Source organism: Chaetura pelagica, unplaced genomic scaffold (assembly GCF_000747805.2).
Source record: "Chaetura pelagica isolate M959 unplaced genomic scaffold, ChaPel_1.0 scaffold139, whole genome shotgun sequence".
NCBI lineage: Eukaryota > Metazoa > Chordata > Aves > Apodiformes > Apodidae > Chaetura > Chaetura pelagica.
In genome coordinates, this window is record NW_009970717.1 from 4,624,272 (window position 1) to 4,650,936 (window position 26,665).

Below are 26,665 nucleotides of genomic sequence, written 5' to 3' on the forward strand. Positions count from 1 at the left end.
TTTCCCTAACCTGACTGAATGCTTGTGCCAGAACTGAAGATAGACAAATAATCTGACTATAACTAACTGGAAGGTTTTCAGTGGGTTGAGCCAATTGAATTATAATTTATACATATTCATCCAGGATTAGAAATACTGGCCATGCTATCTGTTAAGGATATCTATAGGGTCTTATATACTAGTTTATTTTGTAAAGTTTTGTTGGCTTTTTTCTTGTAACTGCCCTTCCAACTTCAGTTTAACCTATCCATACCCACTTGAGGGTTCTGGTCTTCCAACTTTTGGTATGTGTTATGTGTAACTTTTCCTACAATTAGTTCAATATCTTTGCTTTTTACGTCATCAGGGATAGCCATTAAACTGTGCAGTACAGAGGTGTATGTACTAGGAAGCTTGGTTGCATTTTGCCAGTTTGTGCTATAACATGAAATCATTTTAACAAAGAGTGTTAAGATTATGCTTAATATACTAGTTGTTATAATTGTAGCAGATATCCCACATATTGCACTGTTATTAGAGAGCAATTGTGTGTGATTAGAGAAGCAATCCTTCTTTCAAGTTCCAGTGTTGAAGTGATAATTGTTTCAGATATCCCACATATTGCACTGTTATTGTGTGTGATTAGAGAAACAATCCTTCTTTCAAGTTCCAGTGTTGAAGTGCAGCAGGTTGCTGCACTGCCTGCAGAAGTAAGGCAGAGTTTTGCCACATCTGTCTGAGAAACCACTTAAACTTCAAATCTCAGTGTACTCTAATGCCTGCAAAAATATAAAGCTTTTTGTGTTTCTCAGGTCTGCCATATGGATGGGAGCAGGAGACTGATGAAAATGGACAAGTCTATTTTGTAGAGTAAGTGTAAAAATGTAGACTATTGCTAAGTAGGACAACTGTGTTTCATGTTGAGTAGCCTTTTTGAGTTCTGATAGTGTGACAGTATCAGCTGGAAAGACAAATTAATAAGTGTAACTTCAGAATCCATATGCAGATGTTACAGTTGTAGCGGTGTTTAAACACCTATTTGTGGTTTTCTGAGTTCTTCCATGTGCACAGAAATACTGGTTTGGGTGGCAGGTGAAAGTGACTTTCATACCCAAGTCTCATAATGTGACCCTCGGGCAATGTTTGTGTCAGCTCATTTTGTTTGTAGACCTTTATAGATAAATTCTGTACTTATAATTTTAAAAATTTATCCAGAAGTTCATGGGGGATTGTTAAAATTGCAGTGGTGCTTTAAACATACAGGATTAAAATAAAATTGCTGCAGCTCTGACACACTTGCAGTCTATAACACAATTAAAAGAAGATGGGGACTGAGCTTTCCACAGAAGTGGAAGATTTCTGGGAACATTTCTGTTTGGATCTTTTCAATGGCAGGGTCAAAATGGTGTGGTTACCTAAAACTCACCTGGCAGAATGAAGACTACTTACAGGCCAATAGAGTGAGTGTAGCCTCTCTCTCCTATAAATGAGTATTGAAGACCAAAAGTTGTTGCTTAGTTTCTCTTTCTGATAATTATCTGAAGTAAAACTCTCTTTTAGAAAGCTGAGCTTGACCCAAATTATGCCACTTGCTGAGCTGATGTAGAGCTCTTTATTTTCAATTGTTTTTGAAATCCTGAGCTACCTTTTGTGTATTGTTTCAAGGGCATAGTGTTAGGTGCCTTTCATAGAGCTCCTAAGAGAACATGATTTTTCCTTAAAATAATGCTATTTTTTTCTTTTCTCTGGACAAAATTCTGCATTCTGTGTCAGGGGGTTCATGTGAAGTTCAGAATGGCATTGTGAAGCAGGTGAATAGTATTATTAATGCATACTGTAGTAATGGAAAAAGGGTTGATGAAAAAAACTGGATTAACTTTAACAAAACTGGAAAAAATATAGATGCTTTGAAATTTAAAGAATCCACTGGAATTGTACACAACAGTAGTTAAAATGCATTTAAAATCTAAAGTACAGAAAGATCAAAGCAGATGAATTTGTATTCTTTTGCAGCCACATAAACAAAAGGACTACCTACCTTGACCCAAGACTGGCCTTTACAGTTGAAGACAATCCAGTAAAACCTACTACTAGACAAAAATATGATGGAAACAGTACTGCAATGGAGATACTCCAGGGTCGTGACTTGAGTGGAAAAGTGGTTATAGTCACAGGAGCAAACTCGGGAATAGGTGGGTTAACATTACACATAAGGTAAAATATGGTAATCTTTATCTTGCAGACTACTTCAATGTGATCAGTTGTTGTTTAAGTATCTGAGTACTTTAAGTGTTCAAATGTAGCTTGCATTATATCCATATAAAGCATCTACATAGAAAACTGTTGAGTTTTGTGTACTGTTTTTTTTTTTTTTTAAAATGTGGAGGACCTGAAGCTTAGAGAGCCACAGGAAAGACACAGTTATGAAACAATTTATTTGTGTCTAGAGACATATTGATAGAGGCATTTTACATTATGTAAATATATAAAAGATGACTGTGAAAGGTAAGGTCAGTTTCTCTTTATTCCTTGTCCCAGCCACCAAGATCATAAGGTTTGCATGGCTGCAGGGGAGTCCAGATCAAGTATGCAGAAAAGCTTCCTAGTGGCAGCAAGCATGGCCTTTTTCCTAACCAAGGGCTTCCGAGGGAGAGTATCTGAGCTGGGCTATACTTGTTATGACTCCTGACTGACCTGTTTGACAGAGAAAAACAAGCTTCAAACTCCTTGTTGTTGTGTGCACTCCCCCTTTGGGTTTGGCTAATAGTGTTCTTGTCCAATTAATTTGGACATAATTGGCAGAAAAAAGTTGTCTTGAAACTATGTTGCTAGAGTCTTCAAAATACATCAGTCTTAGCTTAACTCTCCTGTGCTTTGTGACTCTTGGCAAATTGCATTGAACCTGTCAGTGTCATCTAGTGGCTTACAATATAGAGATCCCTGTGAGCTTTAGTAAGTCTACAAAATTCTTTGGGACTCCATGTGGAAATACTAATTAGCTAGCTCAAAGTGGAGTCTACCAGTTTTGTAGCTTATTTGCCAGTTATTTTAGGATGTCAGTGCTCGCCTCCACTTTGTGTTGTAGATACTCCTTCTAAGCTCTCTATTCTGGAGCTAGTGTTTCCCTCCATGAGTATTTTGAGAAGTAAACTACTACTGTGTTTTCAGACACTAACATGCTTTTTTTTAGAGATGAGTGGAAACACTTCCAAGAAAATATTGCTGTAGAAAGTGAAAGAGAATGGATGACTTGAGCATTTGTACTTAAATGTCAGAAACAAAATAAGCACTCAACCCTTTCGTTGTTGTCAAAATCATTTCCAGTGATATAGTTGAAACTAGCTTTTCTCTTAAAGCCACTAAAACTGATTCCACTGTGAATATTTAAAGGTAGTGTGCCATTTTGTGTGCGCGTATTTTTTTGTTTTGAAAGTTCCAACATCAATTAGGTTAGAGGTGAAAATACTTCCCTGGTGTGCTGCTTGTATGAGTAATACTTCACAATTTTTCCACTAGAGGGAGGTGTTGCTCTTTGAAAATACTAAACAAAAGAGACCTGGTGCTTTTTCCTATCTTCGGTAAATGCTCCTGTAATTCTGTTGTGTTCTTAATTATTAGGGCTAGAATCCAAAATTTAAAAAATCATGCCAGCATTTTATCTAGGTTTAATTTTATAAAAATGATATGGTATTTTCAACTGCTTCTGTAAGCAACCTCATCAAATAATATTTTTTTTTAAAAGAAAATAATATTATTTGGTTTACATTACAGGGAGAAAATTATGTAGCTAATGTGGTTTTTCTGTGACTTGTATAAAGATTGCTATCAGTTTTTAAGATTCACAGAGCTATTTGACCTTGGAACTACATGCTCTGTTTTCAGTATTGGGTTCAGTTGCATGTAACCTATTGTGACTGTTAGATATGCATGAGGAGCAAAATGTTTGTACTATTGCAGTATATTATGAAAGGGCAAAATGTAGATGTTCTATGCGTTACGGCAGATTCCACAAAGCAGGTTTTTACTTAATGCTTCTCCAAAATTTTATTGCAAAACTGTATTGATAATCACAACCAAACCATTGCTCAAACTGCAATTCTCATTTTTCTGCTATAGGAAGGTCAAAAGGAATCTCTTAATTGCTTCTGGAAGGAACACCCAGGAAAACCACAAATGAGCCTGAGAAAATGAAAACCACTTTTGGGTTTGAGCATCCTAATTTTTTTCAAATAGTGAAGACAATCCAGAAGCTTCAGTTATAATGTGGCTGTCTTGCTTTTCTTGATTATGTTTTACCAGAGTCCAGAGTAAAGGATGCAAATTCCTAATTGTGGAAGTGTTTTAGATGTTTTCTTCAGAATAATTGTGGTTTAACATTTGGTTAAATGGAGCTATCTTTTTTCCGGCACTTCTGTCTCTATGCAATGAAGAGACCATAGCTAGGAGAAAAGTTGTGTATTTGGTACTATTAATCAGTACATAAAATATGAGTCACTGCTCCAGTGAGCTTTTGGTCTGTATTTACTTTTGGTGTAAGAAGTCACTATTTATTTTTATTTCTTCTACAGAACTTCAATATTAACAAAAGCTTGGGAAACATGCTTATCATTTATCACAATTAAACACATGCTTCATGATTTTAAATGTTGTTTTGAGTAACTTGCCCTTTAATTTATGAATTATTAACTGAAGTTTTTTTAATTTTCCTTTCTCCTTTTTTTCTGCCTGATGACTCCTGGTGTATTATGTTTTAGATGTGGAAAGCTAAATGACATAGTTAATAATAAAAAATGGTTATTGCAACACTTGTGCAAGTTGGGTTGTAGCAGATCACTTTTAAACTCTAGAAGTCTGATTGTTATAACTAAAAACGATTAGCAAATTTTAGATGACATGTTTTATTAAAATGTCATTTTACAACTGAAGAAAATGCAAACTAACCTACTTTTTTCTTTCACTTTACTACTAAAAGACAGTTAGCAGTTTTATTCTTCCATTCTGCCATTTTAAATTGGTTTATGCTACACCCATGGCTGATTTGCCTCCCCTTTAACAAATGTAGCCAGTACTTGAGGATCAGGTATGTGAAATCAGAGGAAGAGACTTAAAGCTGAAACGGCCTTCAGCTCAACTTTCAGAATAGAGCCTGTTTGGCTTTTGAAATGTATTGTATATTTCATGAGCTGTGTTTGCAGTATCAAATGTCATAGTTTATTGCAGTGAGGGTTTGTATATGCATACAAACATAACTAAACATTGTGAAAATGTAGAAGGTAACATTTTGACAAAGGGTAACTTGATAATTTGCTTAATATTAATCATCATGGTAACATGTAGATGATTAGATTTTGTTCACACATGATGGTGCTTTTGTGATAAACACAAATTATGTAGCTCTGCAGTTAATCATGTGCCTTTCACTGTATCACCTGCATCTAATCCATAAATGGGATCTAATATCTGATATGGGACATTATTTGAACACTTTACATCTTAAATTGTTTCCAGAAACTAGAAACACTTCTGTGTCCCTTACTGGGGAAGAGGGGGGAGAAACAAACACAAAAAACCCCGTGTGAAGTTTAGTAGTCTGGGATGTGAGATTAATTGTGTTAATTCTGGGACCTATAGCACCTAAGATCTGATACTGTCGGAGTTAAATAGAACTTTAAACTATTGGAAAGCTAAGAATTTCTCTTTTCAGTAAGCATACAGTACTTGGATGAATTCAGAGGGATTCCAAGATAATTGTTCTTCTCTCATCATTTATTGTCTTAAAGAAGTTATTTTCAGTAACTTTTTACTTCTGTTTATCAAAAGAGTATAAAAAAATAAGTAAACCTGCACATAAACAATACGTGTGGCCAGAGTGCTGTGCTTTGTGTGCTTTTGTACTTCGTACTGGCAGAAGCTAATTAAAGTTTGTTTTATTGGGGAGGTGACATGTTGCATAGCTTCAGAGTTTTGGAATTTCTCATTTCTGAGCTGTTGTTTCTCTACATGTGTAGTAGTATTTGAGCGCTTCCTATATTAGTATTATTCTGAATCTTTCTTGTAGTTAAAAAGCTGCCTGTGCCTTCAGAACCTTAATAGAGGCAGGTGTGCTTAACCTTTGTTGCATTTCTTATGCTAATTGAGTAATAATATTCAAGCTACTACCCATATGGGGAGCAAAATTAAACTTTTGAAGCTTATCTAAATTTCTTGTGAAGATGATTTAAGGAATCCTAATAGATGCTGGCTAGCTTTCACCAATACACCCTACATCTATTGGCAGTGGAGAGGTCGGAAAAGTATGATGAAAAAGAACACCTTCTTAAAAAATAATAAATTGACTGCTCTGTACCTGCAGAGAGAAGAATTTTGTGAACATGAGGAACCATTCAAATTGCAGAAGTCACTGAGGTTATTTGTGGGCTACATAGCATTTTTACTGAGACTGGCTTTATCTGCCTTCACAAAAAAGGTAACATTTGCTGAATCCTAATTAGACCAGTGAATGGTCTCATTTAAGTCAAACTCGGATCATATGGGAGGAATAAAACAGACCTTTACAAATACCATTGAGGACTCTCATTTTAATAGAATTAGTCTGACTGTCCTAAATATGTTCATTGTCTTTCAATGTGTTGCATGGAGTTTGATGGTCTGAGCCTACAGATATTTGTCTGAATTTGTCATTAAGGGGTTGTTCAGCTCTATTTTCGAGATAGATTGCAGGATTTTTTTTCTTGAAAAATGTGCACATTTTTCTTTGAAAGTGCAAAGTTTTCTCTTGTCTGTTTCCAGATGAAAAAGTATTTAAAGGTTACACAACTGGCAAGACTTCTACAAAACAACTGCTAGACACAGTTTATGGTTTCTTGCATGGTTTTCGGAACTTTTCTTATACTGTTATATCTGAATTTTGAGAGCCTTGGAAAAAACAGCCTGTTTTTGTTGGATAGTTTGTTTTGGAAAAATATTTAAGAGGAAAATGTCTGCTTTTGCCCTATTTTTGTTTTTCTCAAGTCTTCACATTTTAACTTTTCTCAAAGATTTTTAAGTGTTAACTTTTTCTATATGTTTTATGAGGCTGAATAAACAGCAAGGTGTTTGCTTAAAATATTTTTTTTTGAGGGCAGAAAAAAGGGATGTGATGGGGACCAAGCTTGTGACAGTGCTTCTTGAATGGTCCTTAACTGCTATCTAGAATTGTTCCCCATTTAGTGAAATGTTTGCTGTCTGAATCAAAAGTAGTTTTCATAAATGCATGAGTTCCTATGAATTGATAAGTTGAAACATCTGCCTTTTTTTATTAAGTTCTGAATGTAATTCTGTAGCTCAATGATGCAGACAGAAGGGATATACTGGGGTTTTCCTAAGGAAATGCATCTCACTAAACCGGCATCACTTGTGGTGAATGAACTATTACAGCCTATGCATGGTTGTAGTGTTTCATGCTAGAAGTGTTTCACATGTGGAGAACTGAAGTGGATAATATTTATGGAGGTTTGGGTTCAAAGCTTATTGTGAAACAGACAGAAAGATCAGCAATATATAACCTTGGATTATTTTTCTTGGTCCTAGCAGTCCCTGAGATTGTTTTCATGGGATACTTTTGTATTTATTGGGCTTTTAAAAGCATGAAAGGGTTGTTCCTTTATGTGTATTTGTTTATATATATTATTTTTTGTGCTATCTAGACTCTGTATCCCATGTTTCACTACTATAAACAGCACAGTACAGTAACAGAAAAGTACAGCTGGCCTGGCTGCAGCCATTGTGTGTTGGCTTTGCCCTGGCAGAATAAAATAGCCTCTCATGAGAAAAATAAATTACTCAGTAAGAATGTGGCTTTGCAGATGTGACTTTTACAGCAGGGTTTTGTGCCAGCACAGTTGTGTTGTTTAGGGACTGGTTTCTTGCCATCCTTTGGCAGCAAAACCATGGCAATGAAGGTTTGGTTTTTAGGCCTTTTAAAATGCAGTTGGTTTGGAAGGGTGAGGGGGGAAAAATTGTCCTTCAGCCTAATATGTTTTGGTGTTGTGTATGCAGCTACATATTTTGGTTTCATGTTGTTACTCTGTCTTTGACAGTCTTTTTCATTCCCTTGAGGAAAAACTGCCTGAATTCTTAGTGATGAATTCATGGGAAAAGTAACACTGAAAAATTAAAGGCTAAATTTTTCAAGTCCTGTAATCCATATACTGTGGACCAAACTAGCATGAGTTGTCTTAAGCCACCTGAGTAGCCCCACCATAAAAATATTGATGTCTGTATAGAAGTGTTGTTGTTTACTTAAGCACACCTCAAAAGGCAAACATGTGTAGCATTCGGGTTTTTTTCAGCTATTTTCTTTGTGGAAGTCCTAAACCTTGTAGCAGGAATTAATTTTTTGTACCAGTGTTTTTTGGGGACTGGGAGTACAGTCCTTGTCCAGGAGAGCCTGGATCTTGCACGAAGTGTATTTTTGGTACTTTATCTGGACAACTGCTGTAGAAAAGCATGGTTTATGGAGGATAATGTGCCTGTGGGGTGGAACTTTTAACTCATTCTGTTGTGGAATGTTAGTAACTGTCAGTCAGGGATTAGTTCTGATGTATTTTGAGTAATTAAAAAAAATACCAAAACTTATAATTTTCAAACTTTGAATGATGATAATAGAAGAGGGTTCTCTTTAGTTTACAGAGCTGTATTTCTGAAAATGTATGGTGATAGTGATTAAGTTTTACATGAATGCCATCACTGCATTAACTCTGGCTTAATATTTTGGAATACTAATATTGCTCTGCTGTATTTTTAAGGCTCTAACTCTCTACTTGTTAAATGTTTTAAATATTAAAAGGCCCTCTTGGACTTCTGTAATATATTTTTCTTATTGAGTAAGCTGAAAATGGTGTCAGATGTTCATACTGCTTTTTCATGTCCATTTTGATGAATCTATTTATTACTTCTGTAATGAGTAGTACACATGGTTGGTTAGCCAAGTTATTGAACTTCATCAACCTTGGCTGAAATTCACAATGCAAGTGAAACTTGTTGTAACTTGTAAGAAATTACATCTGGGCTAAAAGGCTCAATAATGATTACTGCTTGTAATGGAATTTTTTCACAAAGGATGGGATTGAGCTATCCCTGTTTGTTCTTTCTGGTACCCCTTTTACAGGGGAATAATGTACTTGTAGAACAGAACATATGTAGTATTTCCTTTGTTATCTAAGAGTTAAAATGACTTTTAAATGGGCTGCAACATAACTTGATCACATCTTTTGAAATATTTAAATTCACAGAAGTGGTCTTCTGTGAGAGCAAGCATGAACAGTATTTCTTGCTTCTATACATGTGTACATTACAGACATAAACTATGCTACTTAAGATTATGGGAAATGTGTGATTAGTTTTATTTTCTATATGAAGCAACACATAGCTTCAGTTTCTGACCTAAGTTTACAGATAATGCCCATGTCCATATTCCAACTTAAAGTGGGAGGTGGATTGTTCTGTCACAGGACAAGAAGTATACTCCTTCAAAAGCTATTCTAGTTCATTAGCAACAGATAACATTAAGAGTAGAAAATACAGCAACTAGAAATATGTAAATAAAGATTTTTCTAAAACATGCTTTACTTTTTTGGGTCTATGTCCAGTTGCGAGAAGTTGCTGAGGGGTTTAAATCTTGCTGAAGGATTTGTAACTCTGAAGGTAAATTTGGACTATTTTGTGCCTTAGACAGGCAGTGAAGAGCACATAAAAATGTGCATGACCTACTTGGCAGCACACTTTTGGCATCCTGAGTGAATAATGATAGTGATCTGTGAGAGACATATCTTACTGTATCTGTTTCTGAATCTAATCTGTGGTCAAAGAAGCAGAGACCCAGACTTCCTGATTCTGTTCTTTGTATCTGGCACTTTATCAACACTTGTCCATTGCAAAACAAAAAGGCAGAATATGCTTCATAATGGTATATGATGTAATTTGATGAATAAATATCACTTACTGGACTTCATACGTGCAAAGTAAGATTTGGCCATTTAATTGGGAACTTGTCACGGACAAGGCAGACTGTACATGAGATCAGGTTCTGTCAGTAGAAGTGATGCCTTTTACCGAATTCACAGTAATGTTGTGACTTGTGACTCAAGATGTTAGAGTACCATATTGTCACAGAAACAGCAGGCTTTAGAAAATGTTTAGTATGCTTGTTCACCTGGCAGATTTTCCTATTTTACAGTTGTAAGGTTTTGTAGGCATATGTATTTTTGGAGTTATTTGCTTTCCCAAGCTGCTAATCTCTAACTTCTTGGAGGGTGAAAAAAAAAAAAAAGTATAGATTATGCAGCTCTAATTGGTCATTTGTTTCAGAAAATCATAGCCATTGAGTTCTTGGTTGGGTTGCTCGTGTTCCAGGTATTGTTAGCATGTAGCCCTTAAATGTCATGTAAAAAACTTACAGTCATTTTGATGTGAGAAGATACAGTATATGTTTTAGTGCCCTTCTTGAAAGTCTTTGACTTTTTTGGCCTTATATTATAAGTAGTGACTTCTAATTCTTGCTTGTTTTCCGTTCTCCTTGCCTTTGTGTACAGACACTTTTTGTTAATACTGTTCTTATTCTTCATCTTTTGTTTCAGAACTCCATCTCCCGCCTTACTTTGTATGTTGGAACCACATGATGGATCATTTGAGTTACATAACAGCTTCCCATCTCCCTCTTTCCTTCGTAGTTTAAAATATGCCCAAAAGATTTGCCAGTTTTGAACCCTGGGAGGTTGGTACCCATCTTGAATGCCATCAAATCCAGAAAAGCTAGGATTTCAGGATGTAACACAGGACTATATAAGCTGTCAAACCTCCATGTCTTGTTACCTTGCCCTTTGTGTTTTTATATGCTTGCACTAGAAAGAACAATGAACTGCATCTTCCCTGTATTCAATTACTTTCACAAGATCCTGAAATGCCTCTGGTATTAAATCTTCCTCTGCTGGTTAACCAAACAAGTGGTCTTATCGTGTGTTGCCCAAATAGAGAGATGGGTAGCGACTGCCAGAAATCAATTACTTTTGTTTTAATTTTTTATCTGCTCATCTATTACTTTCTGCCATGTCATAAACTCTTTAGAACCAGGCCTAGCTGTGTGTCTGATTCTTGAAGACATCCTTTTTTTTTTTTTTTACCAAAATCGTAAACTGTTCAGGACAGAACCTTGTTTTATTGTATATCTGTAAAATGTATATATATTAAAATTTTTCACTGTTTGTGTAACTGATATAAATAAATGTCAAGTTTGTTCTAATTAAAAAAAGGTTCGATTATGTTGTAGCACTTTCTTGGTATCTTTGCATAACACTGAGTGTTTTTCATGCAGTAACTTACATATTAAAGCTTGGAGGATCTAGCACTTTAGCTGACAGCACAGTATGTCTTTTAATTATTCTGCCTTGGATGAAGTATTCCTCTTTATTAAATTTACTTCTTTTATTAGCATTGCACTACTGTACTTGCCGAAAGGAGATTCAAAACATGCAACTCATTTTTTTGTTATGTTTGATTAGGGCTCAGCTCAGCAGTTCAGAAACCTGTGATACTGTTGGCGTACAGAAGAACAGAAGCATACTTGAAAAGAAACTAGACAACTTCTGGCTTTATTCTCCATTTTTGCTTTGGTGGAAAAAAGCCATTGTGTTGCCTAAAGCTACTGCTGATGCAAAAAGCAGCTTTAGAGGAGGAGAGTTTGCCAACCCCATTTCTCTGAACTTGGAACTTTATTTTTAAATATGTGATTAAAAAAAAACAAAACAAACCGGAGAGACACAGGCAAAGAAATTTTAACTTATCTGGACTTTTTTCCTATTTTTACTAACCTTGCCTAAGAAGGTGTATCAAAATGGCAACAATAAGAGTAAGAAAGCCCCAAAGTTTTGGGGATGCCTTCAGAAAATGTATATGTCCCTCAAACCAATTTTGTTTCAAAACCAAGCTGATACTGAATATCTGGTCAGACATTGTACAAACCCAGTTATTGAATACTCTTATGCTGCCACTTTTCCAGAAGACAAACATTTCAAAGCTGTGTGGATTAGCTAGAAAATGGATTCTCTTTAGTGTTGGCCTTTGATACTTGCTGCTGATGTTAAGTAAATCCTTATGGGTTTTTTGTATGTATGACTTGTAAGTTTTGTTGCTACTGCTTCCCTTTGCCTTGGTTCAGCTTCACTATAAAATAATGGTGAAGCTACAGTAAGTAGCATGCACAAAAATGTTATTTCCTTAAGAATGTATTCAAGCAATGGCACTTATGAATAGACTGGCTTTATATAAACAAAACCCCTGGTTTCTTATCCGATATTGACTAAATATTGAGGAACAGTGGCATGCCCTAAATGTTGTGTCAGACTTGATGATTTGGATCTGATCTGATTTCAGTCAGATGCTAGTTTGAAGTTGACTTTCATTGTGGTCATATTTATTATTTTCTGCTACTCTCAATTTCAGTTAAATATTTATTTTGGAAGTGTTTATTTTGTCTTAAAAGTACTGTATTGATGTAACTGTAGTATAACATATATAATATATAACATTTTTTATCCCTTCTGAATATGAACATTTAATTCTGAATAAAATAATTTGTTTTTTTACTAAAATTAGCATGAGTCACAGTACAGTGAGTTCTCATTTTGAGACAAAGTAGCTAGCTTAGGTTTCTTTTAAGATGTATATGCCTCTTTTTTTACTTGACTTGATAATATACATGTAGATGTACTTTTAAGTGGAAAACTTATTTTTGTCTAGAAAATGTGAAGTTGTATTCTGAGTTGCTGCATATTCAGATGCCTATCAGGCTTCGTGATATGTTATCTGTTACAAAGGAAAAAATGCAAACAGGAAAATAAACTATTTCATAAATTCTCCTTAATCATTAAATTACAAAGTCAAATGCTAAATTCTGATACATATTTAAAAATACAATAATTGATTTGTGTTGGGAAAACTGGCTGACTTGCTTGCAAGGTGTTGCACAGTTATTTTTCAAGACAATCAAAAGAAAACATGGATTTATTCCATGCTTGAAGAAACATTGAGAACAAAATGTTCAGAGTAATCTTCGGTTACAGGTCTGATGCCAAGATAAAACTAGTTGTGTTAATTTCTGCAAATGATTTTAGTATTGGTAAAATGCCACTCTGATGTCAATTGGACTGATAAAATACACTTTAAAAAATGTTTAGGAAAAGTGTTTGGGATTTGATAGGAGCATGATCCTATAATTTAACAGATGAAGAAAGATGAAACATGAAGACTGAGTCTTTGGTCAATCTTTTTAAGGAGGGTATATTATTTAAACATAGCTTTGTGATAAGTTGAAATGGAAGCTGCACATCTGAATCCTTTTTGACTGGGATTTTTAGTTGCTGATGTGCATCTAATGCAAGGAGTAGATTTAAGAGATAAAACTGGGATATCTCTGAAAATGCAGTTCACTCTAATCACTGGCCACTTTTCATCTATTCAGGTACCTAACAGGACTTCTTTGTATTTACACGACCTAGCAACTGAAAAAATAATTTTGATTGGAATGATCTGTGTAGTTTAGTATTCCATTTCAGTTTTGGTTCTGTTTCTTTCTTTAGGTTTTAGTTAAGCTTCTTTAACAACATCTAACTACTTCAAACCTACAGTTTTTCAGGATAATTGTCTCCATGTATTTTAGGAGCATATATTTATTGTTGGGAATTGTTGTTACACAACTAAAACATTGCAATGGCCGCTATTGCAGTATTTACATTGGATATTAACACCTCTACAACAGAAAGGATAGGAAATTTGGTTTTGAATCTTCTGGTGAATATTCTGTGCCTTTGGATATCTGGGGTAAATGTCAGTTTTGACTGTTAGGTTTTAACAGAGCTGAAGGGACTGAAGTCCAGGCTTTGTTCCTGTTTTGTATAATTGCGTTTTAAAGTGTGTTGCTGGGCATCTTTGAACTGTACAGCTGGAGTAGATATCAGGTCTGACTGCAGCCTTGTGGCTCTTAGTTGCAGCATATTTGTAAAGTATATGCCTGACATAGTGACTGTTCTATATTTTTGCTTGCTTGTATTGTCTTCAGTTACTAATTTAGCTTTCTTTGCCTCTGCATTTTTAATTTTTTACAGGAACAATGTGTCACAGATCTTCATAATCTCATTGATTTAAGGATGTTTTTTCATGGTTGTTCAGTGTTGTGCTTTCTTCAGATGAAACAAAATATTTGGAGTTTTGTCAGTGACAGTGGCTACACTCTTTTAGTTGTGAATATCTTGGCCTTGCCAAGAACAGTATATCCCAAAGAAGTGTGATATGTAAGGAGTGCATATTTTCAAGTTGTTTAGATGGAAAATGGAGCCAATGCATTAGTCACCCTGTTTCGTTTGGCTTTTTCTGTGGTTCATGGCTCCAAGAAAAACACCTTTGTCCAATTCACATGCAAAGGGAGAGGCAGGATGTATCTTTTAAATAACAGCAAACTTTCCAATGAAAAAATAATTGTGACAGTACCATGTGCCTGCAAACACACAAAATAGGCAACATTATTATTTTGTGCAAATTGCTCATTTTAAATTTAGTCTCTTCAAAATATCTGGGTGCTTTATTTACTTGAAAACTTGCATTTGGAGCAAATTGTCTAAGATTTTATGCTAAGTATCCATATTGATGCAGAGTGATTCCAAGCAATCCTGACACAATGCATTTTGGGTGCTCTTTGAGCTCTGAAAAGTATGAGTTTGTCACTGAAGTGATGTTTTGCATACAGCTGCCATCACTCCATGTGGAAGATCTCTTGGTTGTTGTACCCTTAAACAACCAGCACAGGCAAGGACAATCTTGGTTATGGAAGATTCTTCCCTAAATTATACATCATTGTTGCAGTTATTTCAACCTGAAAAGAATCTTATGTAACTATATTCTTTGCCACTTTAGCACATTTGAATCTGTTTTACTTCTTTTCTGATGAAGTGTTGAATAAAATGATCTGATTAATTGTCACTGGTATTTAGGTCTCCCAAGTGAAATAAATCAAGTGACATCTAGGAAACCAGTCTCTTTTCCATTTACATGTAGTTCTCTTGGGTCCCCAAAATGAAAAAAACCAGCTAGTTTATTTGCTGAGGTGCAGCAATTGAAATGAGAGCCTATTTTAGATTGTTACAAGTTCTTAATCTTTTCACAACTCTCCTTTATAGTAAAACTGGGCTTAAATTGCTTTTTACGTAGACTACATCTTGCATTTAAAAAAATATTTTGTATTGCATCAGAATTCTACTCTTCAGGTTTTTCTCATTTTCTTCCTTTTCTAAAACTGAAGTTTACTCTTGATCCAGGAAAGATGTACAGTTTTGTGTTGTTTGGTGTTTTCTTGTGTTTTTTTTCAAAGCAAAGGGTGTTTGAAGTCAGTAGCATCTTCTACCTGGAAAAATATTTTTGTGATACTTTTATTCCTCCTGTATTAAAATTTAAAAAATAAGTACTATTTGGATGGTCAGATATTGCAGATGAACTTTCTGATGGTCAAATAAAAATTGTTGTGCCCTATCAAATGTTAAGGGTTTAAAAAGATGTCTTCATACTGGCCTCAGGTGTTCAGTGTCTTAAAACTGCCAAGACTCTGCTGGTTCTGTGCATGCAATAGGGTTTCTAGGTAATGTGCCAGGCTCGTATTGTAGAAGCACACTGGCCAAACAGGGGAATACTGTTCTTCTCCCAAAGATCTTAAACCAAAATAAAATTGAGGTGTGAAATATTGACCTATGTGTAGCTCAAGAAAGGAGTGTCTGAAAAGTTGCTTATTTTTCCTGGAAAGAATTTAAAGCAGGGAGACTAAAAAAACACAATAAAATAGGATCCTTATTTTTACATTCTGTTCTGTATTGTTCTGCCTGGAGGAAGGAGCTCTCTTTGCTTATGTTTTGTACTCTGTTAAGAGTTTAAATCCAGAGCTCTATCAGTGGAGAGGAAAGAATAAATTCGTTTGAAGTAACTAAATGCAAACACACCTGTAGGCTTTTACTTTGAGGACTGAGCTGTTGCAAAGAAAGATAGTATCACTGCTTTTCAAGTGTGTTGTAAATGACAGATTCAGGAGTATCCTGGAGTGTTGAGGAGATGGTAGAGAAGCTGAAGAAAACTTGTCATGGTCTGAAATGGTTTTTAATTTCATCTTGTGTGTTCAAACTTTCTAATATTTGGAATAAAGGAGTGTTTTAAAACATGTAACTGCTTGATGCAAATTCTTTACAAAGTATTCCCCAATGGTAAATGAGCTGTTTGCTGTCTACTTAATTGAATTGAGATATTGCTGGGTTTCTTTTCTACTTAGTGCATCCCTTTCTTTGTTTTACAGAGGAGGTTGCACTGTTTGACAGAGCCAGATACTCTTCCAGTGTAGTTGGCATTAATTGAGTAATGCTAACTGATGCTTAATTGAGCCTGTTAGCTCAAAATCTGTCCCAAAAATTTACTGGTAGTAGTCACCTACAGATAGACAATGTGAGAGTATTGAATTGATGAATGAAATAGAGTGCTAATTTGAGTCTTTATGAAAAGCATGCTATAAGTAAAGGGCTGAAGGGTTTTACATGTCTGTAGCAAACCCCATGCACCTGGTAGTTTGGCTCGCAGGCCTTTAGGTTAGCTGGTGCTGTAGAGAGCTGTGCCATTATGTTTGTCCTCATGTATGTCTTAATCTTAAACAGGGTTGTCACTTTTGAGTGTCAGAGCTCATTCAGCTCAAGTAAACTTAAAACCAGTAATTCAGTAGTTGAATTGGAGCTTTGTGTTTTGGGTACCTTTTTTTCCTTTTGCATACATCTAGGTGTTCTAAATACAGGGCAGGAGTGTTCAGGAATGAATTAATAGCTCAAAATGTGTCTGATGGGAAGAGACATCAGCACTTGACCTGTGGTAGTATTTTGAACAGAAGGATGGACTGCTTAAAAATCTTCTGAAGAGAGGGTTTTTTTTAAGTGTATAATGTTAAGGAAAGATTCAGAACATGTCTGTGAAACTTTGTCCTATGTAAAAAAACCTGGGGATATATAATCATGCTGTGCTATCGTTGCAGCAAGTTGTGGACTGTCTGTCCACTAGTTAGAGATTTAGAAATGTTCTTGCAGGTTGAGTCATATCAGTGAGTTATGCAAAAGAGGGAATTTTTTAATAGGTTGTTTTTTCCTCTATATCATCAGGTACATCTTGTGACCTGTTTAGTCCATGATACTATAACCAATATATTGAAGCTACATGGTATTGATTATTCAATTATGAAACAATTATGGAACAATTATGAAAGACTGTTTTCTGTATATCTGTTAATGATGGGACAAAACCCAAGTTGATATTAGATAACTTAGAGAAAAGCAAATATTTTAAAGTGCATGGATAATAAACGTACATGTAGATTACAGATCTGCTTAGATAGAATCTTGTTTTCTACAGGTGAGCTCAACAATCCCCTGCTGGGAAGAGTTTAAAATTTCGGCAGGTCTCTGGTTTTGTGTGACTGTTCTACAGATGGGAGGGGTATTCAAATCAGAAAAAATAATTATCTCCATGTGATTTTCATTCTTACTCCCTCACACATCCCACTGGGTGTTCCCCTTTGCCACAGGTGGTCCTCAGATGAAGCAAGGGCTAACTGCTTATCTAAAAAGCCTAGAGATCAGTTTTAGAATACTGTAACTTTCAGTCTGGTGTTGTCAGGTGTAATTGTTGTGCAGTGTCCCCATGTGGCTCATTCTTCACAGTCAAGCAAGTACAGTCTTCTAACACCAAGATTGAGAAATTGAGTCACCTCTTTGAAGATCCCAAGCTTATTTTGCACAAAATGAATAGAATTATTGTCCCAAAGACCTGCACATATTGAGGTGTCTGTCTTTTTCCAATTGTGCTCTTAAAAACTAGATCAAGGTTACTATCAAACAAATAGTAAAAGACTGCAGGTAGCATTAGTATACTTAAATTTGTGGCTCGCATTTTCAGATAATTTTATAGGTCTGTTTTGCTACTGCGATCTAACTCTGACTAGGAAAATGTTTTATCATAGGTTTTGAAACTGCAAAGTCCCTTGCACTGCATGGGGCACATGTTATCCTGGCCTGCAGAAATATGTCAAGAGGCAATGATGCTGTGCAACGTATTCTCATGGAATGGGTAAGTGAATGGATCTAGTGTCCAACAATAAGGTCTGTTTTTCAAGATGTGAAGTCTTTTGTGCAGAAGTAGTTAAATAGATATTACATTGCCATGCAAGAATCTAAGGAGGGAAGCATTTGTCTTATTTTGTAATATCCTGTTCAGTCACTGGTATATATATCAGTGATAGAGATTTTTCATCTCATATGACTTGATTGGACTACAAAGTTTGTCATGCTGTTATCAATGTTACGTACAGATGCTTTTTAAGGGTAAAAATGTTTCCAAGAACCATTGAGGCATGTTTCATAGTTCATAGGACAGGATATTTCCAGAGCCAAAGTGTGTAATTAATGGAAGGATAATGTACATACATGTATTAGAGGCAGCTGCTATTTTTTCCTGTAGTTTTTATACTAAGAGACATTTCAGAAAATCATTCTTTACAGTTTTCAAAACAAAGAATGTTTCCATCCTTTTTTTTCTCAGTCCGTCAGACCCAACAGCACTGATGCCAGGCAAGCAGCCCTCTTTACAATTTTTATTATTATATTCCTATGAAGGGTTACAGGGTAGTTTTGTCTGAGCTTCCTATGACTGCTGACTTCTAGGAGATAATGTATTGACATAATCCAACACACTTCAATAATAAACATCAGGGTCAGATTCTTGTAATTTTCTTTCCTGCTAAAATCAGTGATGAATGTTTTATCGTTATTTCCCAAGCTCTGAAAATACTTGAACTGCTCCCAGATGTTATGGAAGAGCTTTCAGTAGTATTAATATTTACACATAAGTAGTCTACAGTTAGTTATAATATTTATTAGTGCAAAATAAGCAGTGCTTACTTACAAGTATTTCCAAATAAGTGATGCTTATATTGCTAATTTTTGTAACCATTAATTTCTTAAAAAAAACCATTTTTGGATTTAGGCCTTTTTCTCTTGCCTAGATGATAGCAATGATTTATAGTAAAGGGTTAGGAGGGAAAAATGTCTTCCTTGCCTTTTCAAAGCTTTCCATGTTTTTTATTTCAACACTGTGAAATTCCAAGAGAATTCCAAAAGGGGCAATCATAGAATGTGTTGCTTAAAGTTTGTCTATCAGTTCTCTTTCAATAGAACTGGATTTTGGGGTATTAGGTCTTTTGAATTTAGTAGTCCTAGTCCAGCTAAATAGAGCCATATATGTGTGTGTATATGTATGTTTTTATGTAACTAAAATAAAATAGTACTAAGTACCTTGTGTTTTAAAAATATCTCATTACTCTTAATTCTCTGAGCACTTTGATGGCAATGGGTGTTCAGGAGTACTCAATACCTATGTTATCTCACCAAAAGTTAATGAATTTTTAATTGAATGAAGATTGCTGAAGGTCAAATTACTTCTGAAACTCTGTTTACTAACAGTTTTCAAATTCCAGTTGTTCAGGAAAGAATCTCATCTGTAGACTGGGTAGCTGGAAAGCCTTCAATACATCTTTACAATGGTTTTGTTGTTGTTTATTGAGAGGGACTAATTAACTTTGATTATTGCACTAATATTATGGCACTTTGACAGTCTCTCAGATTTATGACTCTGGGAAAATAAACAAATGAAATGCAGGTGCTGGAGCAGAAAGAATAAGTTATTACTGAACTTTAATTACTTGGAGTATGTAACCAGGAGAGAATTAGTTGATTAATTACAAGATGCTTAAAATTTATATCAAATTGTAAGCAATCTTGAGGAAAACAAATACAGAAACCTGCCCCAAAGTCAGTTACTGAAAATAATGAGACAAATATTAATTTGATTGATTGATACTAATAATAAAATATCGATTTAAATATTAATGTTAGGTGTGACTAAGAGCAGGAGGTTGTTAATTGAAAATACTTTCCTAAAATTAAAGAGTTTAGGGAGAATGTTAACAATGTCTCCATATGGTTCAGATGAATTCTCAATATGCAGCTGCAACTATCCTGCTATAAGGAACTTGAAAGCGTCCACAATATTTTGCTTCTTGAGAAAGCAAAAATATTGAAAAGAAATTGGTTTACTTTTCAATTTGTAACATTTTTTAAAAAAAATATAGCTGTTTAGGATGTGGTCTTAAAAAGCCTCATGTTCATGTCGCTCAGGCAGTATCCTTCCTAGTTGTTTTATGCTCTAAATTTCTGAGATTAAGTCTCTGAACTGCACTATGAATACTGTCTTCCTCCAGCACTCTTAGGAGTAATTAAGTGCCTGCTTTTCAACTAACTGTCCAAATGTCATGCTACTTGCATGAACTATACTTTTATCCCTATAACCCACCAACTTTGTCATATTGAATTCTGGTGCATTTACATGTTATCAGTGTTGGTAATAAATTTGGTATTTCCATAATAATGTGTTTATCCAAAGCCATGTGTATCCTAGGCTGTCTTTTCTGTGGGCTTTTTTTTTTTTCTTTATGCTTTAGTACTTGAGGTTTAAATGTCTGCCAAGGAACATTTCCTTTTTCATTTTTATTGTTTGATCCAAGCAGGCAGAATAACAATGTATTCAGAAACAACTGTGGTTATTTCAAGTTTTGAAACAATTATATAATTGCTAGTATGTGTTAACTAAAACTTGAAATATATATATATGGAAAAAAAAGTACTTAAGAAAACAACAGCCCTACCACCAGCTACCACCAACCACCACCAAACCCCAACAATAAACTAAGCTTGAACCAAACCTACTGTAGTGCAGCATCTAGAAACAGAGTGCACCATGTGTAGCAGTACTTAAGGAAGACATCCAGCCGGTTTGGTCCCTTAGTGAGTCTCTTTGAGGCATCCTTGTCTGCAATGCCATAAACTGATTGTCTGCAGAAAGGCTGCCCTCTTTTGGGCCTGTTCTACTTTTAAGTAAGCCCTTAGGAAAAAACAACAACAAACACAAAAAACCCAAAACGTTTTAAATCAGCTTTTAGTGAAAGCTATAAATAATTTTATAAAGAGAAAATGGGACAGCTAAATGGCTTGAAAAATTCTAGTTGTTAAGGTTTAGAGAAAACAGAAGGAATAATGGGAGAAAATAAGATTTTTCAGATTAGCTACCATTATGCTTAAAAACAAATTCAAACTGATCTTAATTGGTTGTTGAGATAAATCTAGAGAACTTTGTTTTTAACAATTTATGTCTAAAGATCTCTTTCATATGGTTTGAGCTGTTTGACTAGGGATTACCACCCTTATAAACTTGCTAATTACTTTAGATAACTAACATTTGTTTGCAACCTACAGTATTCCAATTATTTTCTCTCTGAACTGCAGCAGGATTTTGCTAATATTGCAAATAGAGGGTAATTGCCTTATGTAAAGTGTTGTGTCAAGTTTTAATGTGACTGGTCTAGCTAGTCTGTCAAATGTAATTTTTATAAAGAGGTATAGTGGATTATATTACTACAATGTAATGTATTATGTACACTATATGCATATATATGGAGAGAGAAAGGAAGAGAAAGTGTGTAAAAGAAGCAGATAAAGAGAGATCAGTATAGCCTTGCATTTGGTATCTTGAAAATTAATGTTGTTCATGCACAATGACATTCAGTATCAGTTTAAAACTGATAATTTCTTGCTCAGAAAAGAGGAAATGAGAATTCTAGAGTTATGCTTCTTTTTAATCAGAAAGAAATTGTCAAACATAAATCTCTCCTTGAGTAGTGAAAAGGCCTGAAAGCAGCCAAGAAAAAATATCAATACTTTGCAAAGGAGGAATGATTGTTCCAATTTGCAGCTTAATTGACTTTAAGGCTTAATGAAAAACACTACAGTGCTGTTTGTGCACATAGTTGCTCTGAAGAACATTGAAATCTATGCTTCATGAAGAGAAGCTAGGTAATTTATTTTACATTATTATTGACATAATTTTCTAATTTGAGTATGAGCAGACTGTTTGGGTAAGACTGCATAGCTCCAGATGTTAGGGTATTCTCAAAGAAAATTCTTAAGAATATGAATGAAATATTTCATAAATCACAGCTTTTCTAGCCAAGAAGTTGTCATTTATTTATTCCTGTCAAATAGTCTTTGAAGTAGATATTAAAAGAGAAATTGAAAGTTTAATATTTCATTAAAAGTGTGTTTCTTTTGTAATTATTCCTCAGTGTTAAGCCTACAACTACATCAAAGATTTTATCAAAATGTGAAAAGAAAATTTGTTTTTTCTTTATATGTGAAAATGTAGAAGGTAGATATTTGACAAGAGAGAATGGCCATGAAGAACACCAGCAAAATAAATGTGACTCCTTGCTGTAGCCCTTTCCCCAAAGTATTATCCACTCAAGGAGTGATTCATGTTCTTGAATGAAATTAAAACCTGATAAGCACCTCCCTGTATTCCAGTTGCCATCCTGCCAAGCGCAGGAAGATGAGTTGCAAACTGGGCACGTTTACAGGGAACATGGGCAGCACTTTTCAGGTATTGACTATGACCATTTCCTCCCCAAGGAGGAGTGAATGATTTCCCACGTAGTGGTTCTTCTCCATGGTGGCCTTTGGTTTATGACTTTTTGTGTATGTGGGTGAAACACAGGATAGCTCTGTAACATATGCTGCTGTCTTAGTCTCATTAGTATAATCTCTTTATACTAATGGGTACTGATCTTGATAGAGAAGATGGAAATTCCTCTTCCCATGTCCCATAGATAAATTAGATGTTAATTTTGTGAGCTTTTTCTGTAGATCAGTCAGGCTATTAATACATTGTTTCCATAACCAGGACTGTGTAAGCCTATATTACAACCAGCACAAGAAAGTGCTCTTGAAATTAATCCCTAATCATTCATGTAAGTTAATGATTCACAATGGTTAGTGACAGATTTTCATTTATGGAAAAAACTGAAGAACACACAAAATATGGCTTTGGAGGTGTGGTAAACACTGAATGAAGCCACAGTCCGTTAGTACAGAGTTGAAGAGTTTCAAAGTGGTGTGAAATAAAAACTGTCAAAAAGGAATATCTTCAAAACAGAAAACATTTCAGCATATATTAGTAAAGCACATGCATTTCTGTGAAAGTATTTTTTACAATATTGTGGTGGTGTTTTCTTATAAAGAATTGCATTGTTTCAAACCATGATATTCTAAAAACTATGTATTATTGCCTCATGTCATCACTGTGTAATATACAGTTATAAAAGCCTGTGATGCATAGACATATTTCATCTTTTGGTGCTCTGAATAGTGATTGTGTTTAAGAATTGAGAAAAAAGTAGTTATCCAAACCTTACTAAGGGGAAAAGGCCTTGCAGGAAGAAGCAGTGTCTTTTATTATCCTAACAGGTAATGCAATTAAAAAAAAAAAAAATCCATGTCAACTGGTCTCACTTGCAGCCATAGATACTCAAACTAAAGCATTATTGCCACTGCTGAGTCTAATACTTTTTTTTTGTTTTACCTTTATAAAGGAAATATATCCAGATCTTTCAGAAATGAAGAAATCTTTTGATTAACTGTAATTGCAATGAAACATGACCTTATGTTACTAGTGGAGAATTGCTATTATAAGCCTTAACCAGTACTCTAGCTGTTAAAAGCTGATTGAGAACAGTATGAAGCAGTATGGCCAGACTTTGGCCATAATGTTCAAGAATTCTAAGTTTCTGTGAGTGATCTGCTCAACTGAGACACCTGGACAGATTGATGTGTTCTGCAAAGTTATTTTCCAAATGCAGGTGGATGGTGAATTTTTAAGTAATGGTAGAGATAATTTTTAGGCAGTAGTAGCATGCATACACAGCACTAAGAAAAACTAAATGTAATGCAGGCTGCTAATAGACTCTGTTAATAAGATGGAAAGCAGTTGCTTTTGTGTTTTAAGTCTCCTGACATGTTGTGAGACAGCAGGTTCTTCCAGTTTGCATGCCTGTGTATTGGGATGGTAACTACCCACATGGACATGTCTCAACCTGTCAGAGCTGCTGATCTTTGTTATCACTGAGAAGTCTGTGAACTTCAAGTGCTTCTGCCAGATTTGTCTCTGAAAACAGCTGTGAAGCAGTGAATGTAGCCATTGACAAGAGTAAGAGGCTTTTAATTATTTGTCAAGGAATTTGTGCTTAACCCCCCCCAAGTTAAAAACATTAAACAGTTTAATCAACATTTACATGGATGAATTGTTGAGATCTATTCTTTTGTACACTGTAAACATATGGCATGAATTTGTGCTTATTACAGATGCTGAGAAACGGGAAAGGCAAATATTTATATTACATTCATGTTCTACAGTAAAAACACTGTTCAGTTTGTTTATACAGTTCCACTGTTACAGTTTTTATGGTTAGTAATGAAACCACTGTAAAACAGAGTCTGAATTATATAGCAGATGTGTTAGGCCTTTACCTTTCAAGGTTGGGCATCCTTCTGAGCACTGGTATAATTTAGTTAGAGAGTTGATGCACTGGCTACAGCTGAACTGTTTCATACCTGCATCTTCATCTGTAGTTAACTCTGTACTGTTACTGTACTAGACAGAATTTTATTATGAAGATAAGTACGTTGATATTTGAAAGTAATAATCAGTCAGTGTGATTGCAGGAGGCTCTGAAGGATTTGGTGAGCATTTTCCAAGCATTTAGGACCTCGTATGGCTTGCATTTCCAGTATAAAGGATTAAAAACAAGATGTTTAATTTGATACATATTTTATTTCTCAATATAGTTCTCTTGAAAATATTTATAATCTGGTTCAACTGATGGCTGGGATTCAAAATAAAGTAATTGTTAAATGTGAAAGTAGATAAAAATGAAAATACTTTAAAATGTGGCTATTCTTTAGCTATTTGAAAAGGACTTACAGATATATTGTCAGTTTTTGGTCTTTGCTATACTGTACTGTGAACTACAGAATTATTGTTACATAAAGCAAAGATGATTAATATTCTTTGTAGGGAAATACTTTAAAATGTGGCTATTCTTTAGCTATTTGAAAAGGACTTACAGATATATTGTCAGTTTTTGGTCTTTGCTATACTGTACTGTGAACTACAGAATTATTGTTACATAAAGCAAAGATGATTAATATTCTTTGTGGGGAAAAATGCATGGTAGAAGTAGTTTAGGTCCATGCCCAAGGCATTTCCCTGCAGAGATTTACTTTTCATGATATTCATGCCCTTCATCAACTTCCATTGTAGTGGCAGCAAACAAAGGATTTAGTACTAGGTGTTCTCAGAACTCCATTATTATTTAATAAATGAAGATTAAGGAGTAGTAGACATAAACACTTTGTAATGCTGTTTTTTCTGTGTGTTTTTAATTATTATGTTGTTAAGCTTTTAGTTTGTTGACACATCTTTAAGTAGAGAATACTTTTTAATGGTGTTAATATAAGTAATTAATGCAGGAGAAAGTTTAGTAATGTCCAGCAAGGTGCAAGGGAATTTGAAGTGGTTTAGCACTATGAAATTGTTAAATGTGTAGGAAATAACATTTTTTAAAAGTCTGGTACTCTGTAAAAGGCAAAAATCTTTGCTTTTCTTCACCTTTTCCTCAGAGGAGGAAAAGACCAAGTAACGTTGAAATAAATGGGGACCTGCTTACCAACATAGATAAAGCAAGCAGAAAGATTTCTACTGATGATGAAAAGTTGGATGATGGTGAAGGAAAAGAACAGCAGATTAGTATTATACCTGGGAGAGATGATGGTACTTAAAACAAATGCATAGATGAAGATTGTTTTTATGCCATTAAGGAAGGGAAAGGCTGTGATACCCTCTGGGTAGGGTGTCCGTTGCTGTTTGTAAGCTGTTCTGATCTTGCAGTTCGCTGTAGCCTCATCAAACCATGGAAGAGTTTCTGTGGTTATTACTGCCTGTTTCACCCATTCCTAGGACAAGCCAAGATGCCAGATGAAGGATTTCTTAATACAAGAAGCATGAGGACTGTAAAATCCTTGCCGGGGCAGAGACTTTCAGAGATCTGAATTCCATAAGACCTGGCTGATGTGCCAATTACAGACTTTCTGTCATGATGGTGACTGCTGTTTAGTCTGCGGTTGTTCTTTTCTTCAGAATGGCCAGAGTTTATTAACTGTGGAGGAGTTGATCTGGCTAATTTTTAATATTTGGAAACAAAGAAACAAAACCAACAAAAGAATTTCAGTGATGATCTGATCCCTTCATCTTCTTCTGGTTTTGTGCCTTGTACAAGAGATTCATTGTTTCTGAAAATATCTTTGAATAAGGTGGCAAATACATAGGATGTATTTCTGTTTCTAATTCTGCATTTCTAGGCTGGATTGGAATTTTGTGGTAATATATGAATTTGTACTTCTGTAGACTGCTTACAGAAGCACAGAGCACTCTCATAGCTATGATATTGCAAGGTTTTTCGTGTAGTTAAGCGAATTTGCTGCCATTTCCTCCAGTGACTTGAATGGAGCTTACAGGGTGCAGGGAAGTTTTGTTTTCCCTGATACTTTACATAGACTAGTGTAACTTGAGTTTAATAGTTTTCTGAACCTTTCTCTTTCAGAATCTCTTTTCTAAAACTCTTTTGTGCTCTTGACATTGAAAA

The 26,665-nt window shown here is 35.0% G+C and overlaps 1 protein-coding gene across 1 annotated transcript in view; it reads left to right on the forward strand.

Moving 5' to 3' along the window:
• WWOX (WW domain containing oxidoreductase) overlaps positions 1–26,665 on the forward strand; it is a 476,245-nt gene that overhangs the window by 465 nt on the left and 449,115 nt on the right. The window contains exons 2-4 of the mRNA XM_010006189.1: positions 792–849; positions 1,993–2,171; positions 18,044–18,150. Of these exons, the coding sequence (XP_010004491.1) occupies positions 2,102–2,171; positions 18,044–18,150 (177 nt within the window). The 5' untranslated portion in view covers positions 792–849; positions 1,993–2,101. The remainder of the gene's footprint in view (positions 1–791; positions 850–1,992; positions 2,172–18,043; positions 18,151–26,665) is intronic.